Genomic DNA, 24,339 nt, shown 5'->3' with positions numbered 1-24,339 from the left:
GAAAATCCGGGAAGATCCCCGCCATAAACGAGTACGCGAGTCCGCGGCCAGCGGAGAATGCTTACGTCTACCTTTGGGGAGTGGAGGGTAGGCATAAGGGATGGAGGAGTGTTGGGTAGAGTGTTGGCAGTGTATAATTCTGCTTAGTTATTAGTACATAGTAGGATTTTGTAGATACTACCAGTATGGAGATGATATACTTGAGGGTATGGACAGGAATATGAGTACGGGTACGTACCCATATGCAGTCCCTTCAGTCCCTTGATATACTACAAACATCAATTCGAAACGTGTTCGAGAAGGTCCATTGCAGCAAGGATATGCAGGATAGGCGAGCAACCCCTGGTTCTCCATCACATCAAGTTCTGTCTGGACAGAGAGGACAGAGTCAGCGGGGCCCAAGACTCCAACAGACTCCACCGTTGACGACGGTCTGGGCGATTAGATCAGTCCATCCATGCGTGGCCCTTGTCCATCCCGGTTTACCCTTCCAAAAGGTTCGGAACTAGAAATTCTCACCTTTCCCACTTTTCTTCCTTTCTTCTCTCCTTCTCCTCCCTCTTCTCTTTTCTTCATCCTCTCTTATCCCCTCCTCCCCTAACACCCTCTTTTCACAATGGCCAACGCTCCCCACGGTGGTGTCCTCAAGGACTTGCTCGCCCGCGATGCTCCCCGCCAGGAGCAGCTCAGCGCCGAGGCTGAGACTCTCCCCGCTGTTGTCCTCACTGAGCGTCAGCTGTGTGATTTGGAACTCATCATGAACGGTGGTTTCTCACCTCTTGAGGGTAAGTAGTTCTCTTTCGCTGCAATCTGAAATTCCATGCTTGGCAATCGCGTCATGCTGCCCCTCCCCCCCACTATTCTATTCTATTCGATTTTCTATGCACCATGGACACTGCACTTCTTGCGCAATTCCACTGCCAATGCAATGCCAATGCCAGTGCCAATGCCTTGCTGACTGCATTGACAATTGGCGTTGTCAATGCAATTAGCAATTGGAATGCCAGTGGCCAAGAAATACCGCATTGCTTTTTTCCTTTTTTCCACGACCCCATATTTCCACTACTATCATTTTTTTTGCGGCGCGGGCGGATCTTAATTACAGAGGGGCAATGCTAACGCCGATCTTCTTTGTTTTTTCCAGGTTTCATGAACCAGGTTGATTACGACGGGTACGTTCAATACTCCATATGCCGAGATTTTGGGATTCGAGTCCCCGGAATACTGCAATTCCCCATACTAACATGATTTCTGCCCTCCAGTGTCGTTGCTGACAACCGCCTTGCCGATGGCAATGTCTTCTCCATGCCCATCACCCTCGACATTACCCAGAAGGAAATCGATGCTCTGAAGCTGCAGGCCGGTGGCCGCATCACCCTGCGTGACTTCCGTGACGACCGCAACCTGGCCATTCTGACCATCGACGACATCTACCGCCCCGACAAGTGAGTTTCGACAATTCCCCCGCTCCGTCCGCTCCGTCCACTCCTGCCGGACTCCGCGACTCCTCTGTCGATCTCCACCCGCAACACCGCAACACCTGGATAATACTATTTCCATTACTCGTGTTCTAGCGTCGGTGCGGTGAATCGCTCGGAGGTGGCGCGGAGTGCATGGACCATTTGCTATACGCAATGCCTGGACCGGGCGCGGCTCCTTTTAGTTGTGGGTCTGGCTGACGTGGATTCTTTTCTGTTTCTAGGGCCAAGGAGGCTAAGCTTGTCTTCGGTGGAGATCCTGAGCACCCTGCGATCAAGTACCTGAACGAGACCGTCCAGGAGTTCTACATTGGTGGAAAGATTGAGGCTGTCAACAAGCTGAACCACTACGACTATGTTGCTCTGCGCTGTACGTTTCCTCTGGATCCCCGAGCTTGGCTAATCGCCTCGTTTCTCGCCCATTTTATATACTAACCTCTACTCTAGACACCCCCGCTGAGCTCCGCGTTCACTTCGACAAGCTGGGCTGGTCCCGCGTCGTCGCTTTCCAGACTCGTAACCCCATGCACCGTGCTCACCGTGAGCTGACCGTCCGCGCGGCTCGCTCTCGCCAAGCCAATGTCCTGATCCACCCCGTCGTTGGTCTGACCAAGCCTGGTGACATTGACCACTTCACTCGTGTCCGTGCCTACGAGGCCCTCCTGCCCCGCTACCCCAACGGCATGGCCGTCCTGGGTCTGCTCGGCCTTGCCATGCGTATGGGTGGTCCCCGTGAGGCCATCTGGCACGCTATTATCCGCAAGAACCATGGTGCCACCCACTTCATCGTTGGCCGTGACCACGCCGGCCCCGGCTCCAACTCCAAGGGTGAGGACTTCTACGGCCCCTACGATGCCCAGCACGCCGTCGAGAAGTACAAGGACGAGCTCGGCATCGAAGTCGTCGAGTTCCAGATGGTCACCTACCTCCCCGACACCGACGAGTACCGTCCCGTCGACCAGGTCCCCGCTGGCGTCAAGACCCTGAACATCTCCGGCACCGAGCTCCGCCGCCGTCTCCGCAGCGGCGCCCACATCCCCGAGTGGTTCTCCTACCCAGAGGTCGTCAAGATCCTGCGCGAGTCCAACCCTCCCCGCAACGCCCAGGGATTCACCATCTTCCTGACTGGCTACATGAACTCCGGCAAGGACGCCATTGCCCGCGCTCTGCAGGTCACTCTCAACCAGCAAGGCGGCCGCTCCGTCTCCCTGCTTCTGGGTGACACCGTCCGCCACGAGCTCTCCTCCGAGCTTGGCTTCACCCGCGAAGACCGCCACACCAACGTTCAGCGCATTGCCTTCGTTGCCTCTGAGCTGACCCGCTCCGGTGCCGCCGTCATTGCCGCCCCTATCGCCCCTTACGAGGCTTCCCGCAAGTACGCCCGTGACGCCGTCTCCCAGTCCGGCTCTTTCTTCCTCGTTCACGTCAACACTCCTCTCGAGTACTGCGAGAAGACCGACAAGCGCGGTATCTACGAGCGTGCCCGCCGTGGTGAGATTAAGGGCTTCACTGGTGTCGATGACCCCTATGAGGCTCCTGCTAAGGCGGACCTTACCGTTGACGCTTCTAAGCAGAGCGTTCGCTCTATCGTTCACGAGATTATTCTCGTGCTCGAGAGCGAGGGTTACTTCGACAAGTCCCAGTAAATATTTTGTTGAAAAAAACGAAAATTGCTGGACTTGATTGCTTTTTTTCTTACCTTTTCCTTTGTTATGATGGCCGACACATAGATATTCGCTTTTTAATTGCGACTGGATTCCCCTATACTAGATCCTGAATTGAATGGATTTTGATGTCAATGATTCTCTTTTTTTGGTAGTATTGTAGATTGTGTCAATCTGTGCATGACTACTATGAACCAGGTGTAAGACGAAGGTAGTAGTAGCATGCAGCTATATAGGTAAACTCTTGACAGGACCATCGTATGACCTAGACCTCACAGAATCAATACAAGTGGCAGTCCCGAGGTCCAGATATCTATGCCTTTTTTTATCTCTAGCTCTAGCTCTCCCCAAGTCCATCCCAGGCATCAGCCCGGAGAAGCATCGCTGGCCGTTCAAATTCATTAGGACAATCCAAGTTCAAGTTATCCAACGATTCTGCGACAAATCGTATTCCAAAACAACGGTCCCCGGGATGATAGATTCGGGTAGAAATGACGGTTCGTTCGTTTATGAAGACTTCTAGTACGCTCTTGTCGAAAAATGCATGTACTTTAAGAGTCTCTTCGATATCCTCGCCTTGCGAGTTTACGAAGGTGAATAGTGTATGAGGGGCGCATTCGTATCCGTGGTTTATTTTGGGATCTTGTGAAGGGGGTCGGTGGATTGTGAATGATTCGTTGAGTGGGGTCCATGATAGAGTTGTGCGGTGGGTGAAGTCTATAGTTTGTTAATATTGATATTAATATGTACAACTTGGAGTCAAAAAGGCTAGAGGAGAGCCGAGCTGCTGAGCAGCACTCACCTGGACTGTGGGCAATTTCAATTCCCACTCGTTCGCACAATTGACCAACCGCGAACTCGGCCTGTAATTCCCAGCGAGTCGACGTTAAGGGAAAGTAATGATCAGAGGTTGCAGTAAGGGGGAGAGGCAATGGCAGGCCATGGTGTAGATCCTTTCTATCTCGAGGTCGAAGCTGCGAAAGGCGCTTGTCTGGACTAATTCCCAAAGTGTGAATCGAGAATGTATTTTCTTCTTTTGATGCGTTGGCAACAACCTCGATTGAGGTGATCGATTGTAGGGATGAGGTGCGTGCCTTCTTGACGTTGTGTAAGGTGATTAAGCGCACGGTTCGAGGTAGCGAGACCATTCCGCTCCATCCCTGGCGATGGCGAGAGTCGTCACTTAGATCTTCCTCCGTGATCCATCCATAAACAATATGCCGGGAGGTTTGCGGGTCCCAAAAAGAGTTGGCAGCATAGAAACAACCATGGTCGAAAATTCCACCGAAGGCATAAGTTGTCAACGCGTCCTTGTTGGTGTGTCTTTGTGTAGACGGTTTGATGGATATCCAAAGCTGACCTCGGGTATGGCGTCTTTGACGTGCTTCGTGTGTATTTTGAATGGAGTCTTCTGGGCGTAGTCCTCCTTCAACCTTCATGATAACAAAGTCCCGGGAGTCACCGAATTCATTGGTTAGGGTCACCAAATGAGCCACCTCCCAGTTTATGCCGAAATCGCCTGACCAGCGTGAGGGACGGAAGTTCAGGCCCACGTCGACCAAAGGGCCTTCATACTGCCATTCTCGCAGGTCTGCCGGGTTGACGGTATAGACAAAAACGGTGGGTGTTTGGGCAACTATACCCCCAGAGATGAGGCCGCATAGGTCAGACCGCTTGTTTCGAGAAACACTCTGCTCTCCCAGGGTCCAGTTGGCAATGCTAGGGTCTCTCCATCCTGTTACGGAGAGATCTTGAGGCGGACCTGGCAGGACCGGGTTACACGCCTGACGTTCCCATGTCTTGCCACCATCACTTGAGACAGCTAGGCTCAGAGACTCGCACCCAGTGACGTATGGCAGCGTCCAGTGAATCGGAAGGCAATTTACCGAGGTGTAGATGACCGTGAGGGCTCCAGGGTTTCCGTGTATGTCTGTTGCCCGTAGACAACCAGTGAAAACACCACAGCGGTCGTATTCTGTTGATGGCACCAAGGCTGGCTGCGGATCTGTCTTCCATGAAGCAAGGTCGGAGGAAGTGGCATGACCCCATGACATGTTGCCCCAATTGTTGCCTTTTGGATTCCACTGGAAGAAAAGATGGTATAGCCCAGTCGCTGGGTCGTATCCCGGGCCGCAGGGATCGTTTAGCCACCCACTAGGGGCAGTGACATGGAAAGAGGGCTTGGGAAAAGGTTGCAGTGGTGAATCCTCCACAAGGTTTCCATGAGGGGTGCTGCCTTCGTTATTGTTCTTCAAAGGAGATTGATGGTGCTCATTGTGGAGAACACAGGCCGACGCGTCCAGCCCATTGATTGCGGCAGACATAACTTGTCCAAAAAATATTCGAGAGAGATGGTCTTTTGATCAAGAATGACATGAACTGTCTTTTAATAGGGTATATGCCTGCGAAGGTGAAAGACGAGAGGATAGATAGTTATGACTCGATACGAGACCTATTTTGCTCTTGTGGACTAGAATTTGTCTGCCAATGCCACTATCATACGGTACCGTAGTCTGGGCACTAGGAATGTAGAAAACGTGCGCAGGAATAAGGTTGTCGGTTAAAGATAAAGGAACCCCAGATCGTCGCTTAGAGATAACCACATGTGGGCCGCCTCCGACATCGTCAGTTACAGAACTTTGTAAGTCGAACACCAGTCGGAGTTTCTCAGATCACCACATGGCTGGTTATTCTCACCTCCTACCACACGAAGTGACCACCAATGTAGATGTTGCTTGAGCGCCAGGCTTTTATATTTGGTCTGGTACATCCCTAGATCGCCGTCACCGTTTCATTCGGGTAGTGGCACGCAATAACAGACAACGACTGCTCTCCTTTGGAATTTTTTTTTTTCATTCACAATCAAGAGATATTACGAGCTTCGGTACATCATGGACAGCAAGGATATTGCAAACTTGCCGTCCCACGGGAAACCTGATAGCGCGGAGATCGAGAAAATTGCCAACGCTCAGGATGCCAACGCTTTTGAGCACGACTTAACATTCTTCGAGGCGCTCAAATTATATTCCACAGGAGTCATATGGAGTATCATCCTGTCTACCGCAGTCGTCATGGAAGGCTACGACACGAAACTGGTCGGAACTCTATACGCCCAACCGGCTTTCATGAAGGCTTTTGGGAATCATGTTAAGGGAGACGAGTATCAGATATCGGCACCGTGGCAGGCCGGACTAAGCAATGGCTCCATTATTGGCCAACTCGCAGGCTTGCTCATTGCAGGCTATTTTTGCGAGCGATACGGATTTCGCACAAGCATGATGTGGAGTCTCCTAATCACCATCGCTTTCGTTTTTATCACTTTCTTTGCTAAGTCGCTTACGGTTCTTTTAATTGGCCAAATACTATTTGGTTGGGGTTCCCATTTCCTCGTGGCTACATATCAATACTAACTTGTTGTTCAGGAGTTCCCTTGGGCTTCTTCCAGACCATCACCGTCATCTACGCTATCGAGATCACACCGATGTGTTTGCGGGCCTACCTGACCAACTACGTCAACTTCTGCTGGGTAAGGCTCCTCATATGCTACTGCGAAATTTTCTTTGGCTGACAAAATTTAGGCCTTTGGTCAAATCATATGTATTGGCGTCCTACGTGGTCTCCTGAGTCGAGATGACGAGTGGGCCTATCGCATTCCCTTTGCTCTACAGTATGTTTGATATGCCCACAATCCAGCGCCTGAATTTTCTGACAGAAGCATAGGTGGGTTTGGCCAGCCATCTTGATACCCATGGTGTACTTTGCCCCAGAATCGCCCTGGTGGCTTGTACGTAGGGGCCGTGTGGATGAAGCTCGGGTGGTTGTCAAACGCCTGACGTCCCCGAAGAACGTTCACTTCGACATTGACAAGAATGTTGCTTTAATGGTAGTCACCACGGAGCACGAGCGGGCTTTGGATGAAAGAACTTCATACCGTGCCTGCTTTTCGAAGGTCAACCTGACGAGGACACTCATCGTCATTGGTATCTACTGCATCCAAATCCTCAGTGGAAATCCTCTCCGTGGGTCCTCGACGTATTTTCTCGAGCAAGCTGGTTTGCCCACCACCCAAGCCTTCAATATGGCTATTGCCGGCTACGCAGTCGCGATAGTCGGCAGCTTCTTTTCCGTAAGTAAACCACCACAGCCCTCGAATTCACACACTTATAACACCCAAGCTAATTCACGTCTATAGTGGACCCTTCTCCCTCTATTTGGCCGCCGAACCATATATTTCGTTGCTTTGTTACTGATGTCTTTCCTCCTGATCATAATCGGGGCCCTGGGAATCCCACAAGCGATGCAACCGGAGTCCGGCTATTCGTGGGCAGTCGGTTCCAGCCTGATCGTCTCATCGTTCCTGTACAACTGCACGATTGGTCCCCTGACAAACACGCTATGCTCGGAGATCCCGTCGGCGCTCCTACGCAGCAAGTCGATCGTGCTCGCGCGCTGGGTGTACACACTCACCAACATCATCGTCTCAGTTCTAAACTCTTACATGCTCAACCCCACCGCTTGGAACTGGTCTGCCAAGGCCGGCTTCTTCTGGGGCGGCTGGTGTCTCGTTGCGGTCATCTTCGCCTTTTTCTGCGTTCCTGAGACCAAGGATCGCACTACTGCCGAATTGGATCACCTTTTTGGGCAGAAGATTACCCCGCGTGCTTTTTCTAAGAATCATGTGGATTTTACTGAGACGATCGAGGTGAGGCAGGAAAAGACTGTTTGAATATAGTCCAAGGAGCTTCACAGACACCTAATAGGACAGTAGAGTGGTCCATGTTGCCTAATTTGTGGGAGTACTTGGAATCCACCTGATTCCAAGAAAGGTGTGCCCGTTTTGTATGGGGAAAATTGAGAAAATTTCCCTTAATTGTTTACTTAGTTTTATTTTCTTTGCTCAAATCATAACTTTCACGTTTGACGAAGGAACACTTGAATGACGATGACAAGAAACAAGGCAAGACAGGGAGGCGTGTATGTATGTTGTTGACTAGAAGGCTGAGTTTGAAACGATCTACAAAGGACTCGAATGTGGGAGCCTGCTTAATGATCCCAGACAAGTGCCATCATGTTTCACTAATCCATTCTAACCAGTTGGACCATTCCTTTCATCACAACGAAGCTAGTTGCAGCTCACCGTACATGCTTTTTCATGCCACTAACGGCAAATCAAAAAAAAAACGATAGATCAACCTCCCTGAAAGGCAGGCCCTACTTTCCAAATTCAGCTTCCATGTTAATTATTAATAGACATAAATAATAGGACAGTATAACAAGCAGTATAACAAGCAGTATAACAAGCAGTATAACAAGCAGTGCCCTCTGGATAAAATCAACTGGGAGCAACAACATAAAGCATCAACAAGGAAGATTCCCGCAGATTAAGGTATTGGTAGCAGGTAAAGTGCACGACTACCATAGGGCATCGGCAAGAGATACCTTAAACATCGCTTAAAGATAACGGCGGTTATCGATAAATGCCCTCTCGCCCTATCGGACATGGAAATCAAGGTTATCTCGATTCGAGTTCTTATCTCTATCCGAGCAGCGGGGGGGCATGGGATCCCCACGTGGGACAGCTCTAGATCATGATTGTCTCGACGCTCGGCTAGGCCCAATCATGGAACTAGAACCACGGTAAACTGCGACTTTTGTACGTTTGAGGTGTCCCGACTTACAAGGTTCCAACAGTGCCCGGGGACAGCGAGCGAAATAGGTCTAGGCGATTTTCTTTACAAGCATGACCTCGGGAACCTTGTGCCAGCTTGAATAATTGATATATAATCTTACTACTCGGAATCGGACCACACCAACGCTCTCACAACAGAAAAGTATTAGCAAAATGAATACCCTCAGAACGACACCGCAATCGATCCGGATTGCTGGACACCGTGGCCATAGTGCTGGTGCACCAGAGAACACCCTATCCGCGTTCCGGAAGGCTCACGAGTTTGGTGGCAAAGGGGTCACTTGCGAAACCGACCTCGCATTGACTAGTGATGGCGAATTGATCCTCATCCACGATGCTACCGTGGATCGCACCACCAATGGCCAGGGTCTTGTTCAAAATATGACCTATGCGGAGATTGCTCAGCTCGACGCGGGCGCATGGTTCGACAAATCATTTGCAGGAGAACGCATCCCCCGCCTCACAGATGCCTTGAATCTTGCGCGCGAACTTGGCATCATTTACCAACTTGAACTGAAAATATACGACAAAGACGACGTGATATTCCCAAAGCTGAGGGCTCTGATTGACGATCTCCAATGTGCCGACCTTCTACAATTCTCTTCCTTCGACTTCGTTCAGCTGCGGGCTGTCAAGAAGGCTATCCCAGAAGTTCCCACGGTGGGCTTGTCGCATTCTCGTTTGATCGACCCGGCTGCTCTGGCGCGGGAAGCAAATGTGGATGCCATCAACCTTGAGATCCAACATTTCCCTAGCGGCGAAGCTGAACAACTCCACAAAGAGGGCTTTGCCGTTTTCCTGCATGTTCCGCGCCCGGAGCCTTTGGCGAAACTTAAGTCTTATGGTGTGGACGTGGAAGCTCAGGTAGTAAACTGGATTCGTGAAGGTCAGATGGACCAAATTATTTGTGATGATGTCGCACATGTAACTAGACTCATGAAGGTCGCCCGTGGATAAATGGAATCTCTCTACATCAGTTCAAAATAAAGTATACATTTCCTATGACGAATCAGAAGTTTTATTGAATCATCACTTATAACTTGCAATGACTGGGATGCGTTCCACATTGGGTGGGCGGGTAAACTCTGTAAAGTTCCGGATTTGCTTTTTGATCTATTCTTATACTCGTCTTAATCCATAGTGATTGATATCCTCTGTTATTTCCCTCTGGTACCATTGTTATTTCAAACTCCTTGTTTTGTCATATTGGACGATTTTTCGAGGTAATTGCTTGCCATTGCTGCCATTTTTATACTTGGTAACATACTCGGTAAGATGAAGGGGATACGTATTTAACATGAGTGGCTTATTAGAGAAGTCCGGCTTGTGGTATATCATAAATCAGCTTACACCAGCTTAATCCAATTGGCTCTTTCCTTTTCCACTGTCTTCCAGTATATTCCTCATCGTGTCAAGCACAGATTTATGGATCTTTCCCCTCGCTGCAACTAGCCCCCTATTCCGGTTGAGATCTCTCCCGGCGCCAAAGTCTATAATTTTTCCATCCAGATCTGTTACCTTTCCTCCTAGCTCGGTGAAAATCAACTGCGCGCCTGCATGATCCCATGTATGCATCTTGCATGTTGGGCTAGCTGGCACTAAAAGTTGAACATCACCGCCACCGACGATGAGCGCCGCGTATCGAATATGGGATGACCAAATCTCTGTATTTGGGAATATCGCGCCGAAAGCATCAGCGAGGCGAGCGATAACATCGTGGCGGCAGTCTGAGGCAGCGGCGCAGTCGATGATATGTAGCTTTTTAGAGCTTAAAGGCGCAAGTCTCTGTAGAGAAATGGCGTTTTCAAGCCCATACAAAGTCATATTCCGAATAGACGAGCCTTGACCTCGAACAGCAGTGAGCATGATACCAAGACCATTTTTCTCGACATTTTCCTCAGAAAGTCGGGTCATTTTGGCCCCAACGTTTGGGCACCCTAGAACACCAACCACTTCTCGCCCGTCCTCAATAAGAGCCAGAGAAACTGCGTATTGGTGACCTTTCAAGAATGCGGCAGTGCCGTCGACGGGGTCCATAACCCAGAAACGACCCTTATCGCCCCCAGTTCCACGCCCGCCAAGGTCAATTAAATCCAACATTTCCTCCACAGAAGTTGGCTTAGGCAACAAAGCACCATAGGTCTGCGAATCACTCACTCCTATAGTGGATGACACAAGATCGTAAACCTTGTCCCTGAGAGCAACGTCAGCTCTCAAAACAGCCGAGTCTTCCTCTCCCAAGAATTTATCATTTGGGAAGGCATCATGAAGAACCTTGATGAGAAGGGCCTGCGCTCCAAAGTCGGCAATAGTAACTGGCGAGTCGTCGTATTTGGAGATCTCGCTGACAGTAGATTGAACGCGCTTTGTGAGGATCGAGGCTCGTAAGACGGCTAGCTCAGCATAATGCTGCTCGCGAGCGTAGGGATATTTCATTAGAGCGACTCAGATAATCAAAAGTATCGATGAAGTGTGTATATGAATAGAGTGTGTCCGATTGATGTTTTTCAGGTTGTCCTTGTACTAGATTCTGTCAGTTGCAGCACAATTAGTTTTATAATTCTTGGACAAAACGCAGTTTGAGCCAAAACGGCCTCAGCAAACACTCACACAATTCTTGCCAAATGATCGCCTAGGGCTCCAGCTCAAAATTAGCCTGCGAGGGATTATTCAAGAACAATGATATTTAACATAGAGGAATGAAAGGTTAGTTTTGTGCCGAATTTCCTAATATGGGCATCCTGGCACAACGGGAGAGATAGAGTTGGTCGGTTATAGATAAAGTATTAAGTACGCCATCGCTTATAGATAAGGGCGGATCGGTTCGAGGGAATGTAGGCACATGGCGATCGGCGTTAGAGTGGATTCATGTTCTGCGCATTCAAGTATTACCTACATACCTACCTCCGACCTCCTACCTCACAGTTAATTTCGCACTGGAAAAAGTAGGCGCAAGTAGAGTAAAAGTATCAGGGGACAAATCGGATTGATTTGATCTCTTTTCCCTTCCCACTCCGTTTTATTATGTGGTTCATCGCTTCACGATAGTAACTCGGCAGTTGTAAGATATGGTGTAATTTGATTAGGATGCCTCTTGGAACCCAGATTTCAATGGAAAACCCCCCTCGGCACGGAGGACGGCGTGATATTTTCATATTCGTCTTCCAAAAAAGATCTACGTATAACAGAACCAGATTTCCTCAAACATCGATCTCCTTGTTAGTTTCTTTTGCCATCTGCTCCTGCTCGGTTGATCCGTGGTCGACAGCTACAGTAAGACGTTGACCAAGCACCGAATCCCCTTCAATCCAAGCCGTCCTATAGATTTTCCATGACTGGCTTCTATATCAATCAATATGAAATCTGCCAAGCCAGCTTCCTTACTCGTGATGCTTCACATGTGGCACTTTGTTATCATCGATGCCACCTCAACGTCAGAGCGACTGCCAGGCTTAGCTTCATTTCAACCCTCGGATTCAGTGGTCGATCTTGGGAGATATCATGATGTTGTGTAACTCGGCCAAGGCAGTTCTACAGGCCACGACACCGCGGGCCAATCATAGCTGACAGATAGTTTGTCTGAGCGATAACGACAGCGAACAAAAATCGTATCATCTGAATGTCCTGAAAAACGACCCTGTGGCGACGACACCATCAAAGCGCTACCTGGAATACATAGGGTGGGCGTTTTCGACACCACTCATGGACCAATCAGTCCATCCAGACACAAACATTGTGGCCTTTTGACACATCATGATTGGGCCGTGTTCGAGCGATCCATAAATATGTGTGTCGACTGCCCAATCGAAATATGGTCAAGAGAAGTGGGGCGTGAACCTTACTGTCGTCCAGAGACATCGTGGAACTTCCGCCCCAGTCATCTCCCGCCCAGCAATGCCTCCAAGCTGTGAGCAGATGCCCAAGACGAAAGATCAAATCCAAAACACACCACTAGCTTGAAACAACATTTGTTTGCGTCGATAATTCTGCGCCTTGATCACCATCGGAAGCACCGATGGATTCAGCCGAAGCCCTCGAGACCTGCACAATCCCTAGTCCACACGCTAGAAGGATTGGTCTTCTTGTGAATGCCCACTATAAGGGTCGTGTTCGCACTGGATGCCTTACCTGCAGATCCAGGAAGGTTAAATGTGACGAACAGCGACCTAGCTGTCAAAAATGCATCAAACTAAAGAAAACATGCATTTACGGGCACCAGAGTAGGCGGAGACAATCGCGAGTGCCCGAGGATCCGAAGCCGGGATCACTGCATTTGGAGGAACATCCGTCTAGTGCAAGAACCTCACCCGATAATGGCGAGACTTTGGTTAGCGAGCAACCTTTCAACAGTGAAATTCAAACCGGCCCTAGTACTGCCATGACTCCGCAAGCATCTGATGATGCCCTACCACTTGACCAAAGTCTTCTGGCGCCTCTCGATGCCGATGCATCACAAAACGATCAGCACACCGTCGATCAGTTCTATCAAGAAGATGAGCGGAATGTCACGGAGTCTCCATCTCGCTTCGAGCTTACTTCGCAACATATCTTTCTGACACTAGCCATGGATTTGGGGCCCTTGGAAGATCCGACTCTGACTCCATATCGCTACTTCATTGAAAATGTGGAATCTCCCATTATCTCACCTTTTGATTCTTTCAACTGGAATAGAATCAAAATCCATGTCGCCCAATTGGGATTCAAAGAGACTTGCGTGGCTACCTCCATTCTGGCCGTACAAGCTCTGTATAGGGCCCAGGCTGATCGTCTACCCATGTCACATGCCATGTCACTATACCAAGCTGCTGCCGCCGAATTTGAATCGATCTCGAGCAACGATGCTGTTGACTTTAATACCGTCCTTGTCGTCGTGTTCCTCCTTTCTCTATCCGTTGTCACGCTTCCTAACGAGGATAGTTCTGTATTTGGAGGACTGGACGGCCAGTTCGTGACAAGATTGGAAACTTGGTTACTGACTCACGATCGCTCGCCTGTTTCCTTGCGGATTGGCGCCTGGCTACAATTCATTGACACTGCAACTAAACGCGCGGGAAATCCTGGCCTCCTTCCTGGGCAAGTGTCTAGTCTTCTTCAACGCCACGTGATGCATCCTCCCAGTCTATCTCTACTAGAACGCGATCAAAATTCAACAAATGTATTGTACGATACTGTCAGCGCTCCTCTATTTGACTTCTACCTCGAACTTCAGAAGATTTCAAATCGCGTCGCTGATTTGAGCCACTATCGCCGGTCACGAATCACCCCAACAGACCAGGCAGAAGTAACCGAAATCTCCGACGGTCTGAAAACACAGATGTCATCTCTATGGGAAGCTCGACCGGGCCCTTTGCGGCTACTACCAGGCGAACTTCGAGATCATTTGAGCCATACGATAGTAGACCCGCTCATTGCCCTTGCCGGTTTTTGCACGGCAGCATACCTTGCTGAAGTTGTCGCGCTTGGTCGGACCCTTGGGGATCCTCCATTTGCATCACCCGAAGCCATAGAAGCCATGAGCAAAATGCGAGATATCGTCGAAGGAGATTGGAACGCCTCGAGTGGCGATGCACTCAACCCGGGATACCTTCGACCGCTTTTTGTGTATGCCATCGAAAGTTTATCAAAAGAGGAAACCTTATGGGCGGTCAATCATTTAAGACAAATCAAAAGCCCTTTAAGTAGAAGTGGCTTTGTGGCATCTTTGGCGGAGTCTCTTGGAGAGGCACAAAGAGATAAAGGAAGGAGGGTGACCACAAAGTATTTTTGTTATCAGACATTCGGCGTACCTCCACCATATATGTAGGTATCCATCCATCCAAAAGGATTCTTAATTTTTATTTTTTTTCAAGACTTCACTTATACATAGACGTATAGGTGAACACAATTTCAACTCCTAGGATAAACAGATGACTGCCGCAGGTCATTGAGGGTGCATTTTATTGGGGACGGGCTTACCCAGGCCGCTCATCCCAATGCTCAGTTGAGCCAGTTCTTCTCAGGGAGCAAGAGGTGAGCACTAAAATGAAAAGAGCAGGCCAAGATTTACCATACATTATGAATGTGAGATGTATGGATGTCTTTTCTTTTTCTGATGCACTTGGAGCGCCTCGGCATTTGTCACGTGATATGAACAAACACAGCAAACCGGCCAGACTCATCGCATCTCGCGCGCATCTTCAATTCAATCCAACATTCAATCCAACCACCCAAGATGCTGTCACGCAATATCGCTGGTCGCATACCAGTTCGGGTGCGACCATTACAACCGTCAAGGCATCCCGCATCACACTCACTCCGACCATTCACCCACCGAACTCGACTGCAAATCTCCCCCGCCGTCAGGTCGCCCACAGCTACAATTCCTCTCACCACAACCACTCTCACGACCTGTCCCCCCGCTTTCAATTCACCTGCGCAAGCATTTCGGCCGCTTAGTATCAACGACTAGTCGCGAGCACTACAAGAAACGCTTCAGCTACACCGTGAAGACCACCCTCACCCTATCCGCCATTTTCTTCCTTTTCTCAATCGTCAAGCTCGGCGTATACCAAGAAGACATCGAGCACAAATGGCCGTCACCGCCGGAATGGTCCTGGAAGTCTCGCTGGTGTCTCCGCTCCGCACAGGCCCTGCAACACCCTGAGTACACAAACCGCCTCTTAACCGATTGGCCCATGGTAGCAGGCTACCTCAAGGAACTCATCGAACGACTGGAGAACGTGGAAGGCGAAGGCGCGGGTATTTTTGAGCAAGGAGACGGGGGATTCCTCGTCGAGGGTGTCGGCCTCACAGGCCTCGATATCTCCGCTAAAAGCGAGCCCTGGCGTCGTGGCTATTTCCAGGCTCTTCTCGGCGCTGCAAAGGCCGCTGAGAACCTGGAGGGATGGTTGACTGATAAGAAACAGCGTGTCTCTGCCCCAGCGGAACATGTCATCGGTCCTTCAAACCCGCGTCCGAAGCCCATGCCCGCGGCTGCAAACTACGTTATCCACGAGGAGGATTGCGAGGTTGCGTCCCCGCCGCCAGAGAAGTTCTACATGAAAATCCTGACGACAAACGGCTTCGAAACGAACCAGAAGGTTGAGGCTGCACTTGCTTACGCCGACTGGCTCGATTACAAGGGTCTCGGAATGACAGCAGGCGATATGTACATCTGGGCACTGAGACATAGCCGCGGGTGGCATCGAAGGCGGCGCGGATAACCTCATCGACCTGAAAACGGGCGTGTTGAAGAATACCAGCCCCGAACCACCATCCGAGAACCTGATGCGCGTCTCAACCGCATTGGCCGTCCACAACGCCCGCCAGGGTGACCTACCAACCGCCCTATCCCTCTTCACATCCGTTCTCAAAGCCTGGCGCAGTCTCCCACTGGTCCAAGATCATCAAACCCTCACACCACCAACACAAGGCTTCAACCCCCTCGCCCCTGTATTCAATCTCTTCTCAACAGTCTTCATCCCAGCCGAATACCCACCCGCATCCCCAACAGGCAATGACCCACCAACCCGCACAACAGGCTCAATCTGCCACGAAGCAGGCCTGATGGCCTACATCGGCGAAATCCTCTACGCATCCTCAAGTCGCGAGCACGGATTAGCCTGGACCCGCGACGCGGTCGAAATGTCCGAGTCAACACTCATGAGTCTGCACAATTCGCCCGATCTGGCATCCCGCGGCCGCTGCGCACAGTGTCTAAAGGTCGGACTGGAGAACTGGCGAACGATGGTTTCGGCGCTGGTTGAAAGTGCGCGCGAGGAGCAGGTTGAGAGTCTTGTTTCGGCGAAGAAGGCTTGGTATGGTGGAGCTAATCAGGCGAAGGATAAGGCTGAGCAGTTGAGGAGGTGGGAGGCTGAACGGGATATTCTCCAGCATCGGATTGAGGAGGTTTTCCCTTTGCTTGATGGGGAGGGAGGGCTTGATACGCTTGCTAGTGGCGATTCGGGGCTTTTCGTGTAATATATTCATTGCATTTGGTTGGTTCTATTCTGACCTTGAAACTCCAAAGGGGAGGTGTTTTTGATTTATTGGGGGAATTGGGGTGTATATAACTCTTTCTGATACTCTTCTATCTAACTACTATACGGTCCAATGCCGTGGAATCTCCATTTTTATCTGTGAATTTGAAGCCCTGATATGATAATCTTACAAAAATATATGGGTCGACTCGCTCTTCAAAGTGCACTGAAACCATTTCCACCGACAATTTCTTTGGCCTTCTTGTCTGAGAGACATCTGTCTTCCATGCTCACAAGGGATGCTAGAAGTCGGGATTGTCCGTCTGTGGTAATGAGAAGACTAAGAACAACTCCGCTTTTCTTCTGGCAGGCCAACAGAATTTCAATGACCTGTCGGCACATAGGTTCCTGCTCTCCCCATTCCAGATTATTCAGGCCATGAATGACACACAAGAACCTCGGAGGCATCCGGTCCAGTAGAGCCTTGAGCACATCAAGACTTGCACTCCAGCTCTCGCTCCGTCCATCCAAGGCTTCGACACTTTCCCGTATGTCCAATACTTCATCGCCCTGATTAAACTGAATAAGCTGGCAGATCAGACTATATACCAGTCCTAGAAGACCGACTTGCCCTTTGCTCATCCCGTCGTGCACCTCATCCTCGCGGGCCCGGCTGCAAAAGTGGGAAATCACCGGCATTTCCGCTTGCCAGCTTGCGAGAATCGTGGAAAACGCTAGAGCTTTTGCGCTTGTTACTCCGTTAAGTTCAGGTTGACTTGATACCCAGAGTGTGCTTGATTGGGTATCTTTCATAATCCAAGCACGCCACCTGAAAAGTACGAGATCATCGGCGCGCCAAAAGACTGCCGAGCTCAGTAGATCCTGACCTTCATTCCCGACGATGAAACGTCGTAAATATTGCTCATATTCTCTTAATTTTTGACGGGTGATGCCGCCCTCGGCGGGCCGAATCGCAGGCTCAATATTACCGCTGTGTGGAACTGATTGAAGCAAGCTACCGGGCTCCAAGATATTATCGGGATCCAAGGTCAACCTTTCAGAATGGACCCTCTCAAGTGTTGCTTCCAGACAGAGAATCACTAAATGGCCAGAGGCGGATGATTTATTTGTTGTCGCTTCACGCTGCCGACGCACTTCAGCACATCGTGCCTCAGCACTTGAAGCGATATGAGCCTGGCGATATAATTCCTCGACTTGAGTCTCTATACTGTCTTTGGCAGCGTCAAAGCCTTCCTTAATTGACTCATCAAATGATTTGAAGAATCTCCCAAATCGGGAATCAAGAAACCATTTCATCGCCCCGTGGAAGAATTCAAACATTTTAGCATAGATTCCTGCTAAGAGTCTTTTCACTTCTCGAGTTTGGAAAATCCACAGCCATGCTGAGCACCGTGAGACTTTCTCGGAAATCTCGGCAACGGAGCTAAGTAAAGTCTCAGAGATCTCTCTGTTATTATGGGCGGCCTGCGCATATGTTAGTAAGTGGTTCTATTGTAAGTTATGCTCTGGGGTCAATTCACCTGGGCAAGACAAGTAATACTCGAACAAAATATCGAAACATAAGAATTTGTCGTTGGGAATATTTTCAGGATATTACTGTGGTTACTTAACGTCTCGCACAGTCGGTCAACAGAAGTATGTATCTACAAAGCCAGTTAATTCAATCCTCATAAATAAATACCTCTGAGCTACTAACCTTCCCATGACCTTTATCCCACCTACTCTTCAACCTTTCCATTTGTGACTGTAAGCCCGCGAAATCACTTCCCGATAAAGATGTATGAAGCGCGTCGACTGCCTTTTTGTCGGCTGAACTACGGAATAATCTTTTCGCCAACTTTTGCTCATTTTGGGTGACGTTTTCGCGTAGCGTTGACAGGGTCTTTTGTAGCTCGTCTTTCGCAAGTGCAGCTGGGTAGAAATGACTATTGAATTTTCAGTATCGTCAGCCATTCATTCGACTCAACAGCTAAAAAAATGAGGGAGATAGAAATAAATACTCACCTATTATTATTGTCATCCACGTTAGAGTACAGCCGCTCCAGGTGACGTTCTCGTTCTGTCTTGTCAATTTCAGCCTGTGCCTCCTTCGCAGATATTTCAAGCTCGTTATCCCCAGGTAGCGAATCAGTAAATCTTCGAATGAGAACCTTGGCTTGATAGCCCTTTGGTATGATGGCGTAGGCGTCGGCGGGTAACGCAGACGCTTTTGTCAAGTCGAATGTGGTTGCCATCTTCTCCTATTCGATTTTCTTTCACCGAGCTGGAATGGCCGAGGGACAGGGTAATTTCACCAAAGAAAGGAATAGGAGGAGAGGATAAAGTTGGTCAAAAATGCTTCTTTGCCTATCAGTGTTAGAATAAGTGATTTTGCGCCATAGCCCCTTCTGCCAATGCCAAGAAGGTACCCGGGTTCTCAATTTAGAGTCGATCTGTATGTGCGTTCTATGCACATACATAGGCAATACTCGAGGCGCAGTAGTTTCATGTCACAATAAAACACACCAGTAAGCCGTAAAAAGCCACTTGGTAAGGGAGGGGCTTGGTGAAAGAGGGGTAAAACTAGTATTTAGCGCCATAGGCTCCGAAAACTCGGATTGTCCAGATGCTTGTGGTCCGAGAGTCACACTCGATTTTAGGGGGAAATAGAAGAATTGTTCATATGCAGTAAGAAAGGTATTGTATTAGTATGCTGTAAGCTGGGAAGCCCGGTTTGCTTAATTGATCAACTGACTAGGCATTTTAGAAGCGAAAAGGTGTGCTGAGCTGTGGTCGTAGATGGTCAGACGAGGAAGTTCATGCACGTATCGCCCAATAGAAATCTCGTCTATAGGCGCCTGGAGCCTCGGGAGCCTCAGCTTACACCCATCCATCAGAATTTTTCGTCTTTTTTTCTTCCTCCTTCTTTGCTCGAGGTGACTTCCACAAACCTCATTTATTTTCGGGCTCCTAACTTCCATATAATGATTTTTCTGAGATGTGTATTTCGTCCAGGCGCGTTGTCGTTTGCTCGACCATCTCAATTCGCACAGAGAGCAAGATTTAATCTACACCTCTGAAGCATGAGCCGCCATATTACTTAGCACGTATAGGTGACGTGGCAAGGAACGTGCTTTTGTACCCCACATAGTTATGAAGTAGATAAGGGCGTGTTCCGTGTCTGATTCATAACAAGAAGACACATTGGGCTAAATAGTACGTTAGAATAGAAGGGAATTCAAGAGCAGATAAAGCATAAGTGAATACCAGTACGAGATGGGAATAATCGACATATCTATCGCAGCTTTCAAGACAGTCTTGAAAGCAAACTTACCGGAGTTACCGAGTATAACTGCCGTCGAAGATTAATACCAACGCAGTACAGTCAATTTGGCCCCCTATCACACTGCACGCATATGCGGGAGATGTGGATATGCACATGTGCCACGATGCCCGACAAGAGAAACTTAACGATGGTATTATAAACCGATGAGACCCAACGAGGAGCCTCAAAGAATGTTCAGACCATCCCAAAAACCCCCATCTAGGCTGCTACTTTGGCATTTTTATCATTTCCCCTGAATGATATTCTGCGAAAGAGGGTGACATTTCTAATTGAATGCTCAGTAGTATGTGTCTTTGCAGAAGCTTATTTCTTCGCTACCAGGAACTTTACACCGGCTCACGGAACAACTTTTGACTTCTACTTTAGATACCCTTTCCACTTACCAACGTCATTAAGCATTGCTAGTGCACCAGTGTCTCTCTATTTTCAATTGAAACTTCCCTCGGTCAAGAACCATGGCGGTCCATGAAGACCCATCTGGTGCTACTGGAGAGCCCGCACCCTCGATTGAAGGATCACCCTCCCAATTACTTGAAGGCTCAGACCACCATCAATTGGAAAATGGGGCCACGAATGAAGCCGATGACTCAGCTAGTAGGCCTCTTTATACACCTTATAGTCATGTACCGTGACTGATTTAGAGGTACATTAGTGAAAATAGGAGCTGTTCCGGACGTGACTGGGGAGAATAATGAGAAGTGCTACGAGTATGACGGGTGCGACGAGTGCGAAAGAGTCGAAGGCGTTATCAAAGGGCGCATTTATGTGGCACATTACGGAGATAAACCATTTATCGTGCCCTTTGCGATGTGTCAAACGTGGAAGGTAAGGAATACAATGCTCACAAAAACAAGCGTCAAACTGCCAGATATACTATATTAATGCAGTTCATTAGGAGATGGAAGATAGAATTGTTCTTTCTTTTGGAGACAACGAGCAAGGGAAGAAAGAATTCTTGGAGGGTAAATTCGGCCTTTACGAAGCCGAAGGCACCCAGGGCATAGGACCTGTTATCTTAAAAGAGCACTGGGAAATGCTAGCTGTTCCATATCTGAGCGTCGTTGTGAAACTCGATTCACAGAAGATTGAACCCAAAGAAGAGACTTCTGATTCCGAAACAGAGAGCTCCGAATTGGAAGAGGAATATGATCCGGAGGAGTGTGAGTATTTCGATCAGGTTAGGTACACAGTTGACTACTATCGAAAAGCCAAATATTCCTTCGATGAGGATGAGCTCTTGTGGAGCGTTAGTTTCAATCAGTCTTTGGCTTTGCAGCAGTCAGGTATGCATGGAGCTAAAGTCGTACCTGTTCTTGAAGAGAAAAGAATTGTCCTTGGCAGCCCCAATGCAAAAGGGCTGGAAGAGCCAGCCCCGGACCAAGTACCAAGGCTGAAGGTGACCGATGAGGCTTCAGAGCCGACCTTGCATATTAATTCTCCGTTTCTACTGAATTGTCTGAGAGCAGTCATCAGATACACTTCTAACGCTCCATCGGGGGACAAACTGGATGAATTGAAGACTGGAATATTCTACTATCCTTACCAAGATCTCTTTCATCACAAAAGTCGACTTCTATCGTATAAGGAAGAGACGGGCGGTCATCGTTCGCGTCACAGCACAGAATACAACAAAGCTTGTGATTGTCACATTGATGTTTTGGTTGATTACCTGAACAAACACCCAGAGATAGAGCCTCTTGCTGCAGAGCACAACTGGACGAAGAAAGTGCCAGTGACAACTTTCTCTAGCTTGTGGCTTTTGCTTCAACCAGGAGAAGACGTTTATGTTGGAGAAGACGGCCAACTAAACGCATACGTGGTCCATTCAGTGTCTGGAGGCACCCTCCAACGCGCCTTGAATTCTGGACGCACATTGGCCACTGCAAAGGAGTACACAATACTTGTGTGGAACATCGTGTATGATGGGGACGTGATTCGTCGAAAACTGAAATCAATTACCGTGCCGGTTTTTAACGGAGAGAAAGCAATCAAGTCACTTCCGATATTCCCCACCAGGTTTCAGGATGAAATCGATGATGGAGCGCGGCGCAAAGGTTTGATTCAACGGGGCCGGAAAATGTTTGAATACTCTAAGCAGCCCGCCTTTTTGGAATACACTGGTGTGGGAATGAAAGAAGGTTCGAAGAAAGTGGGTTCACTTTTCTACACAAGAGCTTTAAATTGTTACTGACTATTTCCTCGCTCTTAGCACCACCGATCTCGTGTGGTGGTCGACCATAAATCACAGCCATGGCTGGATTCAGATTTTGACTTACTGTACTCATGGAATTTGAGCAGCAGCGACGAAGACCTTATGGATCGGAGTCGGGCGGCATTCTGTGAATGTGGTCCATGCGCTGATTTCGATGCCGCCAATGGGGTTTACGTACTCCCAACCTTCAAGGATTATGATGATATCAATCCAAATGCACCTGGTGAGGTTTCCGATCGCCATTATCTTCTATGCATGTCACATATGTATGGATTTGTTCTCAAAGATCGCGTGTATGGTGAGTTCAATTCCCGTCTTATTGAAGTAATCCAACGGTCTGAATCTAAGCTTTGAGTCCTATAGACTTGCTGGACGTAAGCGGGCTGTCAAATCCTGTTTTATCCAAAAATGCGATTGAAAATCTCGTGATGCGGCCAGAGTCAAACAAAGATACAATCAAAGCGATTGTTCAAACCTACGGCGGGAGTACTGGGCAGTCTAAACAGTTCCATGCGGACTTTATCCATGGCAAAGGGGAAGGGCAAATCTTTCTTCTGCATGGGCCACCAGGGACTGGAAAGACTTTAACTGCTGGTATTACTCGCAGCTTATATCAATCTAAAACTTGAACTGACTTGATATTAGAATCTGTGGCTGAATTTACCAAGCGACCACTGCTTAGCATCACAGCGGCAGATCTCGGCCACGATCCAATTGACTTAGAGAGAAATCTTCTCAGATTCTTCAAGGATGCGAAAAACTGGGACGCTATTGTGCTCCTAGATGAAGCTGATGTCTACCTGGAACGGCGATCCTCAAGTGATCTACGGCGAAATAGCATTGTCTCTAGTAAGTGGTGATTCACTGGGCCAAGTACCATGTACTAACTGGATCAGTATTCCTGCGGGCTTTGGAGTATTTTGAGGGAATCTTGTTTTTGACTACCAATCGCGTGGGACATTTTGACGAGGCCTTCCTGTCTCGCATACATGTATCAATTGGATACGAGCCCCTGAATGACGAGGCTAGAGGATATATCTGGGACAACCTATTGACAAAGCTGAAGGAAGAGTATCGCAATGGTGGTCGAAAGATCCAATACGATTATGACGTGAAGCAGTACGTCAAAAAGGATGAGACCCTCAAGAAACTAAAATGGAATGGTCGGGAGATCCGGAATGGTAAGCTGACCTAATTGAAACACTGTATTCGTTGACTAACGCAAATGAACTCATCAGCTTTCCAAACTGCCGTCGCCTTGGCAATTTACGATGCCGAAAAGGTAGACAGAAATGGTGGATCTGACGAGGAATCCATTCCAGAGCTCAAAGAAAAGCACCTGATGCAGGTCGTTAGCATGTCGATGGCCTTCAAACAGTACATCACAGCAACACATGGGGATATCGGTGACTCGGATTACGCGTACCAGTTGGGACATCGGAATGATAAATTTCATATGCAGTCAATAAGCGATAGTAGTTAGCGGGATTTCCCCACCGACCGACCGGGTGATGGTGAGATTGGGTTGCCTTCGAGTCTCAACGAAACTGTTGATGAGTAAACTACATATCAGAAAAGATGCCTATGCAAATAGTTGACCCTCTACGGGTACGTACGATCTCTTCACGGATACAAAAGGTCATGCTGGATGGACAGGATGGCTCGCTGGCTCGTTGTTTAAACTTATGGCTAGAACAGCGACCGTTTCTCGCTTCAGAAACGGTCGATTCCAAAACTCTTTGGATTCTAGTTGTAAAATTTCAATTTTGTTGGAGAGCCTCAGGCTCCCATACCTAACACCCTTCAATGTTCATCTGATCACCATCTATCTGCATATCGTTCATCTCATATCTATGGTAGCACGTACCACAGCCTCTCAGCAAATTTCTTCTATTCGGCTGCTCTGTTTAGGCTCAACTAGGAAAATATTACGTTTGTAAACCTAATAATCATAAATTTCCTCATCCTGAATAGGATTCTCCCCATTCAGGC

The 24,339-nt window shown here is 48.6% G+C and overlaps 8 protein-coding genes across 8 annotated transcripts; 5 read left to right on the top strand and 3 right to left on the bottom strand.

Moving 5' to 3' along the window:
• Positions 1-616: 616 nt before the first annotated feature.
• Positions 617-3,124, top strand: sC (sulfate adenylyltransferase; the record flags this gene model as incomplete). Its single annotated transcript, XM_056629842.1, has 5 exons — positions 617-785; positions 1,145-1,172; positions 1,263-1,445; positions 1,703-1,848; positions 1,926-3,124. 5 exons carry the CDS (start codon positions 617-619, stop codon positions 3,122-3,124), a joined length of 1,725 nt encoding a protein of 574 aa, XP_056489144.1.
• Positions 3,125-3,479: 355 nt separating this feature from the next.
• On the bottom strand, positions 3,480-5,466 carry N7509_005204 (glycoside hydrolase family 32 protein; the record flags this gene model as incomplete). The annotated part of the gene is made up of 2 exons (XM_056629841.1): positions 3,480-3,859; positions 3,945-5,466. 2 exons carry the CDS (start codon positions 5,464-5,466, stop codon positions 3,480-3,482), a joined length of 1,902 nt encoding a protein of 633 aa, XP_056489143.1.
• Positions 5,467-6,033: 567 nt separating this feature from the next.
• Positions 6,034-7,868, top strand: N7509_005203 (uncharacterized protein; the record flags this gene model as incomplete). Its single annotated transcript, XM_056629840.1, has 5 exons — positions 6,034-6,511; positions 6,565-6,668; positions 6,721-6,809; positions 6,863-7,268; positions 7,335-7,868. The coding sequence occupies 5 exons, from the start codon at positions 6,034-6,036 to the stop codon at positions 7,866-7,868; spliced, it is 1,611 nt and encodes a 536-aa protein (XP_056489142.1).
• A 1,116-nt stretch (positions 7,869-8,984) lies between these two features.
• On the top strand, positions 8,985-9,788 carry N7509_005202 (glycerophosphodiester phosphodiesterase; the record flags this gene model as incomplete). The annotated part of the gene is made up of 1 exon (XM_056629839.1): positions 8,985-9,788. The coding sequence occupies one exon, from the start codon at positions 8,985-8,987 to the stop codon at positions 9,786-9,788; it is 804 nt and encodes a 267-aa protein (XP_056489141.1).
• A 399-nt stretch (positions 9,789-10,187) lies between these two features.
• Positions 10,188-11,267, bottom strand: N7509_005201 (inositol monophosphatase family protein; the record flags this gene model as incomplete). Its single annotated transcript, XM_056629838.1, has 1 exon — positions 10,188-11,267. The coding sequence occupies one exon, from the start codon at positions 11,265-11,267 to the stop codon at positions 10,188-10,190; it is 1,080 nt and encodes a 359-aa protein (XP_056489140.1).
• A 1,579-nt stretch (positions 11,268-12,846) lies between these two features.
• N7509_005200 (uncharacterized protein) lies at positions 12,847-16,790 on the top strand (the record flags this gene model as incomplete). Its single annotated transcript, XM_056629837.1, has 3 exons — positions 12,847-14,475; positions 14,972-15,953; positions 16,003-16,790. The coding sequence occupies 3 exons, from the start codon at positions 12,847-12,849 to the stop codon at positions 16,788-16,790; spliced, it is 3,399 nt and encodes a 1,132-aa protein (XP_056489139.1).
• A 215-nt stretch (positions 16,791-17,005) lies between these two features.
• Positions 17,006-19,044, bottom strand: N7509_005199 (uncharacterized protein; the record flags this gene model as incomplete). Its single annotated transcript, XM_056629836.1, has 3 exons — positions 17,006-18,274; positions 18,507-18,735; positions 18,815-19,044. 3 exons carry the CDS (start codon positions 19,042-19,044, stop codon positions 17,006-17,008), a joined length of 1,728 nt encoding a protein of 575 aa, XP_056489138.1.
• Positions 19,045-20,590: 1,546 nt separating this feature from the next.
• N7509_005198 (ATP-binding protein) lies at positions 20,591-23,830 on the top strand (the record flags this gene model as incomplete). Its single annotated transcript, XM_056629835.1, has 8 exons — positions 20,591-20,729; positions 20,797-20,960; positions 21,031-22,284; positions 22,345-22,645; positions 22,711-22,941; positions 22,993-23,196; positions 23,244-23,528; positions 23,586-23,830. The coding sequence occupies 8 exons, from the start codon at positions 20,591-20,593 to the stop codon at positions 23,828-23,830; spliced, it is 2,823 nt and encodes a 940-aa protein (XP_056489137.1).
• Positions 23,831-24,339: the final 509 nt, after the last annotated feature.

Source organism: Penicillium cosmopolitanum (assembly GCF_028827165.1).
Source record: "Penicillium cosmopolitanum strain IBT 29677 chromosome Unknown utg000006l:49.0-5199605.0:1.0-5204138.0, whole genome shotgun sequence".
Classification (NCBI taxonomy): domain Eukaryota; kingdom Fungi; phylum Ascomycota; class Eurotiomycetes; order Eurotiales; family Aspergillaceae; genus Penicillium; species Penicillium cosmopolitanum.
This window is presented reverse-complemented; position numbering and strand designations above follow the sequence as displayed.